Source organism: Thunnus maccoyii, chromosome 6 (assembly GCF_910596095.1).
Source record: "Thunnus maccoyii chromosome 6, fThuMac1.1, whole genome shotgun sequence".
Lineage (NCBI taxonomy): Eukaryota > Metazoa > Chordata > Actinopteri > Scombriformes > Scombridae > Thunnus > Thunnus maccoyii.
Genome location: NC_056538.1, coordinates 25,163,698 through 25,178,116, shown reverse-complemented (window position 1 = coordinate 25,178,116; position 14,419 = coordinate 25,163,698). Strand labels below are relative to the sequence as shown.

At 40.0% G+C, this 14,419-nt stretch overlaps 1 protein-coding gene across 4 annotated transcripts in view; it reads left to right on the top strand.

Annotated features, from left to right (window-relative positions):
* stim1a (stromal interaction molecule 1a) overlaps positions 1-14,254 on the top strand; it is a 30,952-nt gene extending 16,698 nt beyond the window's left edge. Inside the window, exons 8-14 of one of the 4 annotated variants that reach the window (XM_042413975.1) lie at positions 5,297-5,474; positions 6,679-6,846; positions 7,564-7,664; positions 7,817-8,046; positions 8,980-9,060; positions 10,075-10,498; positions 10,928-14,254. In XM_042413975.1, coding sequence (XP_042269909.1) covers positions 5,297-5,474; positions 6,679-6,846; positions 7,564-7,664; positions 7,817-8,046; positions 8,980-9,060; positions 10,075-10,498; positions 10,928-11,438 — 1,693 coding nt within the window. In that variant the 3' untranslated portion in view covers positions 11,439-14,254. Of the gene's footprint in view, positions 1-5,296; positions 5,475-6,678; positions 6,847-7,563; positions 7,665-7,816; positions 8,047-8,979; positions 9,061-10,074; positions 10,499-10,743 lie in introns of all 4 variants that reach the window. The other 3 variants (XM_042413972.1, XM_042413973.1, XM_042413974.1) reach the window with 3 other exon arrangements.
* The last annotated feature ends 165 nt before the right edge of the window (positions 14,255-14,419 follow it).

Genomic DNA, 14,419 nt, shown 5'->3' with positions numbered 1-14,419 from the left:
CTAAATTCGGGGTTAACCCCCTTCAGTTTTCCAGCAGTTGGGGAAACAACAGACGAGACTGTTCTTGGTCTTGAGAAGCTTCAGCATTTATTAACTGATACACTGTAGCCTACACTGTACATTTACTGCCAGATTGACAACTTGCTGCTAACCTTTTTCTCTTCTCCACTTGTATTCACCATCACTTTTCTGCCGCTCGCTCTACTCGCTCAACCACACACATTACACACTGCCCTAATGGAGCTACGCCACTCTTATAACACTACCTTTCACATAGATGTCCTTTAAAGAATGAAAATAGGAAGGATTCTGGGATTTTATGCACTATTCAATGACTCAAGACAGTTCCACAATAATGTAGAGTATTATTGTGCTCATGCAGTGTGCAAGTGAAAATCATTAATAGCTCATTGATATTAATGATCGTGTGAAATTTTAGCAGCGGTGCTCACAATTCTACAGCAGCAGTGCACCCTAGAGTATTTGAATATAGCAGAACCACTGTAGTGGTTCTCAAGCCATAAAGTTTTTCCACAATCATAAGTCATGACTTTCACAGGATTGCATGTAAGAGCCACATTGTTCTTAAATGGGAAGTGAAAGGATGTTGAGTAATGAGAGACTGGAAGAGCTGCACTATAATTCATTGGGCACATCTTTAGACAAATGACTCTGCTTGTAAAATCTAAATGAAATGACTGAAACGACATATAAATTAAAGTTAATAGTTAAATATGATATAGACACCTGTTGAACTGTTCATGGAAACATCAGAGTGTTGAGTTTCTGTGTGCTCTCTGAACAGCTGGCTCTGTGTGCTCCCTAAACATCTGGTTTTCAAGCCAGTTTGAATACTCTGTACAACTTGCCAATCAGGGTGTCCTTCCTTTGCAGCTCGTAAGACCATGTTTTGGTTGAAAGAATCCAACATCTGACTTGAGAATTTGCCCCAACAGAGCTTTGCTTTCACAAGCTAACTTCAAAGTGCAACAATTGCATAGCAGTGTAGGATTTTGAGCAGAACTTTCAGAAAGGGCGCACTTTAAATTACATTTCCATGTAGATTTTTAAATGGGGGAAAAGAAAAGAAACAGAAACACATAAAAGTGGTTTTTGGGTGTTTGATAATGTAGAACAGCCTTTCCAGATTGTTGGGATAAAGTCACCAAGCTTTGCTTTGAGCTATGGTGATCAAAGCCAGTCTCATGTATACAGAACAAGTGGTGTTCCCTACTATACAGCAGATAGGCAATAATCTCAGTAACAAATGCTGCTTCGTATCACGGAGCGTGGGGATCATCAGGGATTGGCCCAGCTCTCAAGTATAACCATGACATTACGGGTCTGCGTGGTATTCTATCGTTAAAATGATTATGATGAGTCAATCTCTTATATTAAGGTTGAATGCACTGGGGATTTCTATATTAACCACTTAACGTCATTGAGATGTAAACATGAAAAGAAACTGCTCAAAAGTGAGCTGGCTGCCTGCACCATAGTTAAGTTCCATCCTAATAACCGGTATTAGTTAGAAATACTTAGAATTGCAGGTGCAAATCATCAGCAGCACCACAGGGAAACAATGAGTCATTGCTGGTGGCATTAATGCAGACAGTAATCCAGACTCTGTTGTGTAGAAGAGGGGCGGGCATTGCAAATTAGCTTAGGCTATAAATGCTGTGGTATATGGCATTAGTTCATATTTTATACTTGTCCCTATACAAATAAATATTAAATAAATAAAGAGCTCAGTTTACAGTAAAGCGGACAATTTTCTGTTTTCCGTTGTTCAACAAAGCATGTGGGTGATGTTTCAAGTGAATGCTTGCAGTATGTGTCTGCAGTATAGCATACATTCTCTTCTGACATGGAATACATCATGCTCACAGCTGGTGTATTCCTGCCATCCCGATTAAATATTTTGAAAGAGATGGTTTGAAAGGAAGTATTTCAAAGAGAGCAAAATGCATATAAGCCATCAGCAGTGTCATTAATAACTGAAGCTTAAGAAAAATCAAACTATTTTAGTCCAGTTAATACTTCAAGGAATGCTGGAAATGTGCTTTTAAGTGTGCTCTGTCTCTTACCTTTAAAGGATACTCAAACACAGCTTCATCTCATACACAAGTCATTTCACTTTTTTACAGATTGTCAAAGGACCAAGATGATGACAGATGAAGCCATCAAATTGTCTCAATTGCAATGAAATGAAATTTATGTTGTGATGATTTGCATTGGTGATTTTAAAACCAGTTACTAAGGCAGAACTTAACATGAAAAGGTGAGCTGCCTTCACTATAGTTGTATTGCACAAGGCCTCAGGTACATGGCAATGCATTGTATTGTAGGCTATATTAAAGGCAGCGTAAGAGGATTCTTGTCATAGTTGTGTTTGTATGACAGACTGTGGTTATTAAATCAGCATTTGTACATAAAAATTCCAGAGTGCTCCAACTAGAAAAAGAAATGTTGTAAAAATGTGACAGTTAGGGGTCAGTTTGAGCATGTTGTGGCATCATTGTGGTCACTGAAAATATAAGAATTCTTGATATCTTGTGTACACAGTTGAATTTGAGCTGAGGTTAGTGGTAGAGGAAAACGCACGGAGTGGCCAAAATGGAAATTGTACTTTGAAATTCACTGTCCAGTGTAAGGAGCCGTGACCGGCCTTGCCACATGACTGCAAACATTCCTGGCTTGATGCTTGGGGACATTGAGCAGGGATAGATGAGCTGTTGTAGGCGTCAAAACTTTCAGCTTATTTTGCTACCCTTATTACCCTTATGAGTTACTCTTTGTATCAGCTGGCTGTTTGGGGACATCTTTTTGAAATATGAGACGACATGCTCTGATGAACAGCAAATAGACAGAAAAGACAGGACGTAATGTTTCAGTCACTGAACTGAGATTGGAGTCATTATTTTCTCTTCAGTTACACCTCTTCCTGTGGTATCTCAATCATGGCTTATGTGTGTGTGTATACTTTTATATAACATATTCAAGGTGTTGCATGTGCATTTCTTTGTTAGAGCAGTACAATAAAGGAATGGAAAGGATTTGTTTGCTGAATACCAACTGAAAGAGCCATTCACTGCTCCAGTGGGGACAAACCACTGAGGTCAAACTCTGTCCCTCTGATAGACTGCCAGGTCAGTCTGTTGCCTGTATGGCTTTAAACTTCGATCGGTTGTGAGAACATACCTGTCAGTGCCAACTTTGAAGTGGGATGTGACATTTATCTCTAGCTAAGCTAATTGCTCATGCTTAATTCTCTGCTGTAGATCAAACTAGCAACCTTTTAGTAATCCTTAAAGGTCAACAAATGCAGACAGTAATCAGTGAACTCACCAGGTACCTAAACCTACCTTAGCTGATTGTAATGCGTTGTTAGTCAATTTGTTGTATGCTTTACTGCTTCACATACAGCACCTTAATCAGTGCAGCAAATGTTTTTTTTTCCCTCATATCGCAAAGTTATGGTTTATTCAGTGTTACAGTATAATGTCTCTGCTGCAATTCAGTAGTGTTGAGCAACTGGATTTCTACTAATCTGTGGTGGGTAAGAGCTCTTAGAAAGAATCAGCAAAACAATTGTCTTGTGCCTGCTGCAAGTGTCTGTCATTGTTTTATCAGTTATCGCCTGTTTCTCACAAAGTAGCATAATTTGAAATGCCTTTTTATTATACTGAGGATTTGTAGCTTTTCTATTCATAATCAAAGGAGTCTTCACAGTTGGTATTTCATGTGTTGCAGTCTGGACAGCCAAGCACTGGCTGTATGTAAGGATATTGTAAGTATATCTTGTCTTAGAGGTCACTGTTACTAGACTAGGAGAGACTTGTATCTTCTATAGTACATGTTTTTTGAACTGAGGGAGGGAGAGAGGCATGTCCTCTGTCTGTTGCTGTGCCTTTCTTCCTGATCCCTGCTGCCAGCTGCTCTCTTTCCATACCTTCAAGCAGATCCTGTGGTGGTATCAAGTAGCCTGTCCCAGCCATGGCTTCCCTGTTGGGAGACAGTGGGAGGAGGCTTTGACTGGAGCTGGATTTCCTGGGTGCCTTTTTACAACGTGGCTTGACCCAACCTCTGCCTCACTGGTGGGAGATGGTGTTAAGCATGACTGCTTAACATGTCAGCTCTAGTGCTAATTCATCCACATTTGGATTGGGGTGTGGTGTGCAGACAGACATCCTGGAAAAGGACTGGCAACAAGGACAACAACATTGCATGTGATAGGGATTAATGAGTTAGTTTTATTTCCACAAACATTTTATGTTACCCAGGGTGATAAACACAAATGTAATATCATTAGTATATAAAACACGTGTGGGTTATTAGTTACCTTCTCCTGTAAAGTCTGCGGCGACATTGTGTCTGCGTGCTGAGAGCCCTGCAATGCTGGTCAGTTGAAACAACATTTGGCATCTTCTCTCTGGGCATTGTAGCTCTGCCAGTGCTTTCGAATCTTAGCTAGAGAATGGCAGAGGTCAGGGTCGAAAGCATTAGCAAGACCGCCCACCACCCACATTTTCCATAGCTAGCCGTCCAGATCACCTTTCATTTCTCTGTGCTTCTGTACTCCCCCTGCTGTTGAGTTTAGCCAGATAGGAGGAGAGTGCTGCTCCCTACTGACTGAAAGATGGTATAACTTACTGTCATTAAATGTAAGAAAAAACGTTTGGAGTCTAAAAATAGAATTTTGTTTTGTTTTTGTTTAGTCACACTGTAATATGCTAACCCTAACCAATTAAGACTTCATTATTGTGATTAGCTGGATCAGGATTAGGGTCTTTTGACAGAAATCCTAAACTGACGTGTATGTGTGTGTGTGTCTAAGCACAAATAATTATGTCATGGGTGACAAGCCCCTGTTCTGAAAGTAGACTTTTTTTAAGAGGCTCATCTAAAAATATCCCGCCTACAACCCAACACATATATGTTCTGGATACTACAGGGGCATTGGGTATCACACTGTACTGTTCTAAAATTGCACGCCGACAGCTGTTCCCATTCTTGGCTTCGCTCCTTCTGATGTCAGTTTATTGTGAGCTGCCTAGCAGCTGATTGTGGTTCTTTGCCTTCTACATGCTAGCTATTGTTTCCGGTGATGCATGGCTGATGCAAGTCCCACATTCTACACATACATGGTACTCTCATGCTTACATGTCATGTCTAGCCACAGAAAAAGACACTTACATCTACTACGCTACCTTTCTTTAGTTTGACCTTATCCAGCAGGCACTGGTGCAAACTTAAAAATAATTATATTCCTCTTTGTCACCCTTCTTGTCTTCAGGCTGCAGATTGCCCAGGAGGAGCACCGTACAGTAGAGGTGGAGAAGGTGAACCTGGAGCAGAAGCTGAGGGATGAGATTAATGCAGCCAAGCAGGAAGCCCAGCGATTGAGAGAACTGCGTGAGGGCACAGAGAATGAACTGAGTCGCCAAAAGTATGCTGAAGAAGAGCTAGAACAGGTACTATATTGTACAATCATGAATGTGGTCTAAACATAGATACTGAAACAGAGTGAATAGTGTGTTATTAACTTCCAAGGTGGCATCTGCACAGTATGTTTAGGTCTGTCATATTTACATTGGCTATAGTATAAATACACCCACTGAAGTCTTTGTCCATTAATAATTTGGCAGGATCAGCAGAGTACAGCCCACACAAGTAAGCAAAACAGGACTATCACAGTGATCTAAATCAGACACTTGTGTCACAGTTCTTTTTTTTCATTCAGAAACACAGTGATAAATTGGAAACATGCAAGGCGTTCAGACTTAATATGACACATCTGTGGCATGGCCCACTCACCACTTGCTTGCACTCCTGCATATGCTGACAAGTGTCCAGCGCCTTCTCCCTGGATCCTTCAGTCCTTAACTATAAACATGTTTTCACTGAGTTTTGGAATATATACTCACTTTATTAGGGACACTTGTACAGTCTGCAATACACCACCACCACCCTCTACGACCTCAATAATAAACATAAAGTAGTAATACTGCCTTTCTGACAATGTCAACAAAAACTTCTAAGCTTTGTGAAAGTAAAATTGGCAGAGCTGCTGTATTGGAATGCATTAGATTACACAAGTGTTGCTAATAAATTGGTCGGTGAATGTATATTATCAATGCAGCCTCACTCAGTGACTGAAAGCACTACTGTAACTCTTCATGCAGTTGTTACTAAGAAGAGAGTAAACTCATATTTAGTTTTGTAAATGAGTAAAATTAATGTATAGTTGCTTCTTCTGGCATACTGTGCCTATAGCTGACATGGCAAAAATGTCACATTTGTAAGTATTGTTTAACATATGTGTCCTTTTTTTCTGAAAACATATGATTCATTGTTCTGTTGCAATTTTATTGTTTGATTACATCAGTGCCCTGAGAGTACAGGTCCTTGTATATGTTATAAAAATTTTGTCAGTTTTTTTACTGGTCATGTTCCTTGATCAGTGTTTAATTACTTTAGAATTTTCAAAATGTAGGACATATATTAAATGTTTAATTTAACTATGGATATTTGTATCTTAGTCACAGAATTTCACAGAAATCTTGCAATTCTCCTACTTTTTCAGAAAACACGAATAAATTTTGCCATGAAAATGCTGCTACATCATACCAAGTTTTATGTGTTAATTTGTCACCAAATGTTTGACATTTGTCGTAGGTACGCATGGCGCTGAAGAAAGCAGAGAAGGAGCTGGAGTCACGGAGCGGCTGGTCACCACCAGAGTCTCTCCAGAAGTGGCTGCAGCTCACCCATGAGGTGGAGGTGCAGTACTACAACATCAAGAAGCAAAATGCTGAACGGCAGCTCCTGGTGGCCAAAGAAGGGGTAAGCATGTAAAAACCTGAAGGGGTATGCCATTCTGTTTAAAATATATGGTTATATTGTTACAGTCCATTTAAAATCTATTAATTGTATTCCAGAGAAATTGTTGCGAAGTCTCCAGAGACCTAAGATTTAACCTCTTAAACTCCCCAAGGACATCCTTGGCCAACATTCCTGTCTTTCAGAGGCTGTAGCTAGCATCTATTGTTACTGACCATGTCATGTTAGCTTGTCAGGAAGGGGGCTAAATAGCGCCTCAAATGGTATCAACCCAAAAGTTACAACAGCAACTTATGAGACATAATTGAGTATGGGAATGGCCATCATATACTTTGATTATAATATTCTTATACAGCCCTTACACATCTAAAAAAAAAAAAAGACAGTGTTCATTACGAATTTATTACTAGAAAAACTTGACACACAGTGCTGAGCTGCATCTCAAATTAATCTTCAGGTTCCCAGCTTTCCCCCTAAAGATCCCCCCCAAAAAAAGACAAAAATGGGTCTGTAGTAGGAGGGGGGGAGTGGAAGAGATTAATATCTGGATTTAAATTTGTTTAAATTAGTTGGTAACGCAATAAATTTGATGATACTCAAAATTAAAGCAGGTTGATTTGCTATTGAACTGTTGTACCTGGGGATAAGATGCCCCTTTAACATAGTGTGTGGATAATATCAATACAGCAGAGATCAATGTTGGGTCTTTGGTGTCCACAGGCAGAGAAGATAAAGAAAAAGAGGAACACTCTCTTTGGGACTTTCCATGTGGCTCACAGCTCCTCCCTGGATGATGTGGACCACAAAATCCTGGCAGCAAAGTAAGTCAGAAATATTAAGGGTTCAATACTTCATCCAATTTTAGAAAACTTGTCCAAGCAGTATATTCATTTGTAAAAATGTGTTATTTATACTTGGCATACAGGAATAGTTAATAAGTTTTCTCTCCACTTCCTCTCCTCATCTCTTGTAGACAAGCCCTGGGCGAGGTGACCGCTGCTCTGCGGGAGAGGCTGCATCGTTGGCAGCAGATAGAGATCCTCACAGGTTTTACCATCGTCAACAACCCAGGCCTTCCCTCGCTGGCCTCATCCCTCAACCTCGACCCCACCTTCATGGGCGGCAGAGCTACGCCTCAGCACTTCATCATGTCCGACGACATGGACGACTTGGACGAGGATATCATGCCTGGAACTCTGCAATGTAAGAGTTCAACCGAATCTGTCGGCCATTCTGTGGGTATTGGCAAACGAACCCCTAAACATTCCAAGACCCTGCTGGGGAAATCCAAAAATCAGCCCACATGACAATTTGGACCTTTTCTATGCCACAATTACCTGAATTTGTCCTTATGACCTCCCTGGTGATGGAGGTAGTGAGGGTCTCATGTCTACAACTGAATGAGTGTTGTTTTGCATTTGTATAATATGTACCATGTAAATTCACATAATTGTCTTGTTCTTTTACACATAATTCCACATGAATGCCTTTTTGTTAATTGTTCTCATTTTGGATCAAAGTGTTTACTTGACTCTGAGTCAGTTATGGAGACTGAAGACTCCTGTGACTTCCTTCTGGATATTGAACTGTCAAAAAAATATACTTCTTAATGAGAACAAGTTTTTGTGCTGACCTATTTGTAGTCGTTGTGTCCTAACATGTTCTACATCATCTTTTGAATCTGCTCTTGGTCAAACAGCTGCAACAAAAGTAGAAATATTACATGCAGTCAGGACCCAGTTACCTCCTCCTCTAGAACAGATGAAATTTAGATGTAAACAAAAAAATATCGTCCACCATTTTTACTTATTCTTTCTTTACAAAAACTTCTCATTGATACAGCATTACTCTTGAGCAAACCACACATGTCACATCTTTATCTGATCAAGCAAACCAATATAAGTCAGGTGACCATAATGCGTTGTAACCCTGTCTATATTTGACTTATTATTATGGCAGAACTGTACACTTAGAACGTTTGCAGGGGAAAGTTGTACTCCAGAATCCCTTTGCAACTTCGATAGTGAGTAAGTCTTTTAATCAGCATTAATTGCACTCCCTATCTCACTCCCCTCTCTCCCTCCACCACCTTTCTTGAATTTGGCCCCTACTACTGTCTCATTGGCTTTACTACAGATGGCACCCGCCTGTTGGAACGACGAGCCAGTGACCTGTGGTCAGTCTGTTCAGACTGTCAGCCCATGTGGAAATATCCTGGTTGGCCATTTATTTACGCACCACTTCCGCCCTCAATCCTGACATCCCCCATCTCCTCCCTTGTCTCAAATTCACACAGAGCTGTAATAACTTGTAATTGACAAAGTAGACTGTAGATGAACACAGCTGAAAAGGAAAAACTATTCCATGCTGTGTTCATCTTAAAACACCCCTGACCTTGCCTTAGTCACTTGCTTGCCACATATACTTCCTTAATCTTGTCACCACCCAGTACACTCCTGCTTTCTTCCCAAAGTGAGATGTCACTCACTCTTGTTGTAAATGGGCACTTCCTTTCATAATTGGCTACTTACTGTTTAATATTTTGCTTATTTGAATTGGTAACTCATCACTGTCGTCTCCTTTTGTTTTATTTAATATTTTTCCTTGTAAGGAGAGATAAGACAGAAGAGTTGGGATTTCATTATAATAATGTAATGTTCAGTACAAGCACAGCTATAGTTACTAGCTACTCTTCATATCCACATTTTACAGGTAAAAACATAGGATCATCTTTATAAAATAGCATTGTTATAGATTAGACTACCTAACAGTATAAGTTGTGAAGATGACCTCTGCGTTTACAACTTTAAAATCTGCTTACATGTACATATCAATAGATCAGTATTCCTGTTCCAATAATATATTTATGATAAATATAACACTGTAAATGAGAACAGTTTGCATGATGGGTACTTTTACTTTGATTTTTTAGTACATTGAAGTACATTTTGCTGCCAATACTTATGTACTTTTACTTAAGATTTTCAATACAGGACTTTTTCTGGTAATGGAGTATTTTCATTGAATTATTGCTGCTTTTACTTAAGTAACATATCTCAGTACTTCTTCCACCACTGCTCTAGTTTAAAGTCAGTTTCTCTGAAAGATGAGTGCAAAAGAAATTTATCCCAGCACCTGACTATCTTTCCACTGATCTCCCAAGTACAATCCTGTCCGTCAGACTTTATTCCATGAGTGGTTGATGATAATGCTGTTGTTTTGTGCCCACAGCTCCCAGTATGATGTCCCTGCGTCAACGCCACATTGACCCCCAGCTGGCCATGGGCTCCCAGAGGTTGGTAGAGAGTTGCCTGTTGGCGGGGCAGCAGGGAGAGGGATCCCCATACCCATCCAGGTCTAGGGCTACCTTCAGACAGTCACGCAGTCAGTCATTTGGGCAGCTCGAGAGTCTCTCCCTGCCTCCTCTGTCCTCTGCTGTGTCTCACCCTTCCATCATCTTTACCTCGAACCCAAATCCTCAGTCCCTGTCCCCCTTGTCGTCTTCCTCCTCCTGCTTACCTAGCTCTGTGGGTGGGGCTGTAGGCCCTCATTCGTCCCATATATATCACACTTCTTTCCAGCCCATGGACCCCATTCCTGATTTCACCTTCTCAGATGTCTCCAAAGTGCATTCCTCATGCGGCGGCAGTTTCGGGTACCCATCTATTTCCAATTCTCCACACACATCGCATGTGCGTGGGTGTTTTTTGTTCACCAACTGCTATCATTTATTTTTTTATTTATTTTTTTTTTAACAAATGTATAGTAGGTACTTCTCAACAGATATTTGCCATGTTTTCTTAAGTTTTCATTTTTCTTTTGTTCATTTTGCTTTCACATTATTGCACCTAATGAGGTATTACGGTATTTGTGCATTTACTCCTTTTCAACCTGTCGCAGTGTTCCTGGTGTTCTTTGCCTGCAACACTAACAAGTGTGGAGTTCCAGTGTCCAGGCTGTGCCCAGTGTGTCCATGGCTTTGCAGGCGTAGTGCAGATAAACCCTGGCATGCAAGGCTTCAACTTTAAACTGTTTTGGTCTGTTGTTTTTCTCATTTCCTCTAACTTGTGTTTTTTCCCCACAGGGACCTAAATCGCTCTGACTCTGACTCCTCCCTGTCCCTCTCCCAAGTTGGTGATCGGCTATCTGCTTACAGCTCCAAAGGCCACCTAATCAAGCCCACCTCTCTCATACACGGCCTGTCCGGCCGCGCAGATGACACCACTTCACTGCATGCTCACACTCCAAATGGAGGGAACCGCATTCATGAAGGCGGTCCTGTAGAGTCCATCCCCGACAGCCCCATACTCATGAAGAAGGTGTACGGCATGGAGAAGTCACCCAGCACGGGAGAGATGAACAGCCTGTCAGAGTCGTCCCGCTCTCTCAGCCCCAACTCCACTGAACCTGACACACCGTCGCCTACAGGAGGTCAACCAGGAGCCATGGGGGCAAAGGGCAACAGCCGCATCCCACAGCTGTCCGCCAAGAAGAGTCCACTGGAGGAGGACAGTGGCTCAACAGGAGAAGACACAGATTCCACTGCCAGCCGCAAGAAACACACCTTCAAGATCTTCAAGAAACAGAGGAAATAAGGGCTATATGAACTGTCAAATTTGTCTGACTGTATTCCTCTGGTCTGTTTTTGAAAAAAAAGTCTTTTTGGGTGGTTCTTTAATGGTCTAATGATGGCACAATTTGTTGCCATTGCATCTTTTTGTAGGTACAATGCCTACTCTAAGAAACTGTGGGAGCAACCAGCTGTTCAGTTTTATCTGCTTATTCGGTCAATGTTGAATATGTGGGGAATGGGTAGGTTTGTATATTGGAATGTAAAGTATTATTTATTCTGCAGGAAATTGTGCCAGTCTCAAAGGGAAATGTGTCTCCCAGTTGGTTTTTCTTTCTTGTTCTACAATCTATAACATTTTGCATGTCTTCACTTTTGTTTGACTGATAACTTGAATGCTCTTAGTGTTTGCTTGGTTCTTGTTGTTAACCTGCTTAGACAACAACTTGATGTTTCTTTTATTACTACCTTACCACCTAGCCTACAAATCCAAAGTGAATGCGCACTCCATTTTTTTTTTTTTCACTGACTGCTTCGTTTTTATTGATGGTGACAAGTTTTTCTGTCTTTTGTTGTATTCACCTTAGCAGAGCAAATGACACATTCTGGAGATCCTCAAAAAGACGAGTAGAAGTAAGCTAGCACTAGTATGATAGTGACTAATTTTTATTTTTTAAAAATTGTGATTTGGGCACATTACAGCAATAGTAGCTACTTGGTGTGATTGATTTAGACTCCCCAAAAGTGAAGGAAAAATGTATTTTTTAAAAAAAAAGCTAAATTTGCACCCTAGGATCCAACAACACCTGAATGACATCATCTTGTATACAAAGGGAGTTGGACAAGAGGAAAATCTTCCTACAAAGTTACAAAAGGACCATCATATTGCAACATTAGACCTGATGCTTTGTTTTTAGTATCTACAGTTGAGTGCATGTGTGCATGAGTGTGTGAGAGAGAAGTGCTTTGCTTAAATGTCCAGCTATGAAACAAGTTTAACCACTGATTGACGTATCCTTTTTTCCTCACCAGAACAGGGGATGAACAAGCGCTAAAATGTCCAGCGTAGATGTACAGTAGATACTTTCTCATCGTTTGGCAGAAATGTTACCAAAAACATCATTACTAAAACATTAAATGTGTTACAAAGCTCAAAATACCCGACTCAGAGACTGTGTCACAATGAACTTGTATCTGGGTACATTTTAAAACAACTGATTTTAGCATAGACCTTAACACAATTTTTTTTTTTTTTTAAAGTACGTAACTATGTTTTGATTTTGACAATCATCCTCTTACAAGATATTGGGGATCCAGTGTTTTCCACTGAATGTTCATCAGTGAAAAGGGTGTGAGTGCAGCTTGGATTTCGATTGTAGGCTCCTTCGACTCTCGGTCTTATTGTTTCCATTTTAATGATTACGTAGTTGGTCAATGAAAACTTCACAGCAACTACAGTCTGTCAGTGAGGAATGGGCGCTGGAAAGGGCTATAGTTACACAGCAAAATCAGTTGCTCGTTGTAAGAAAGAATTTTTAAATGTTGTAACCAATTTGTAAATCACCTTTTTATGGAAGATTTAGATCAATAAGTTGTGGAAGTAGAAGACCAAGAATCACATCAAAGTGCCAAATCACTATTACTGTCAGAGGCCTTTGTACTTAAAGTGTGTTCGGCCCTTTGAGCCCCTTTTACACAGAACACAAATCCACTAAGATATATACAGTATACACAGCACTGTATGTCTTTAGTTTAAATCCTGAATGTCAAAGGGGTATCATTTCTGTATTCAAGTATTGTCTACAGTATGTGTATTTATTTTATTTGTTTGTTGGTTTATTTAACAGGGACAGTGCACATTAATAAACATTGCTGTAAATGCGCCAGAGTTAGCCAAGGAGCTATTTTTCATCTGTATTCCCTGAACAGATGTTACAGAGTCACCAGAAAAAAAAACAGAATATAAGATTGAAATTAGAAATTGATCCAAAAAGTTATCCTATGTTTACATTTTGCAAATGAGTACTGTCCTCAGATTATCACAACAAAGAACATTGTGCCAGTTTTACTATTAATAACTTTGTATGAGCACAGAACTATGCATCAGTAGTTGTAGAAGATTAGTAAAGTAGAAGGAATGGTACACTTGGGGTGCTCCTGATCAATGAACAACCAAAAAGTGCTGCAAGAGACACAGTTGGCCTCCCCCAGCCTCATAATGTAACAGGTGGTTTGGATGTATAAGACATGTTTAAATATTTTATTTTAGAAACCAGCTACAAAAAAAAAAAAACAATTTCCTACTGGTACTTTTTTAAAGTGTCATTTGTACTCTTTTGCACGACAGCTATAAATGGATTATTCCATCTGAATGTGTGTGTGTATGTGTGTGCGTGTGTCTGTCTGCTCCCAGTATAATGCACTGTAATGTTGATGCATGTCAACTGCTGTAACAAAACCTATATTGGGTTAGAAGAGTGGATCAGCTTAAGCATTTGACTCCCCACCCTACTTTTCTTTTTCTTCATTTTGAGCTTCTATTTATGAATTCATACAGTATATTTGTACAGAGAAAATGATAATTTTGCATCTTCTGTGATGGTCTAGACTTTTATGGCACTCCTGCATGATAGCAATAAACTATTTTGAATGAAAGATGTGTTGATTTGTCATACAACAGACATTACACCTCATACATGCTGCACAACCTTTCACATCTGGTGAAATATACAATTGTCTCTTTTTAAATATCATTTCTCAAGATGGCAGTGTATTATTATTATTACATGTAAATGTAGAATTCGAACAGAACAGGTGAAATAAATTAGTCAACCATGTCAAGTGTGATGTATTGGTATGTAACCTACAACACAATGATCCACCCTCACTGCACTGTGCATACACAAATTGGGCGGGTCTGTGTGCTGTCAAATATTTACCTAAGCACCAACCTACATGAGGTGGAACAGGATGAGGTGCGGATCTTGAGGTTCATTTCATGTTCTT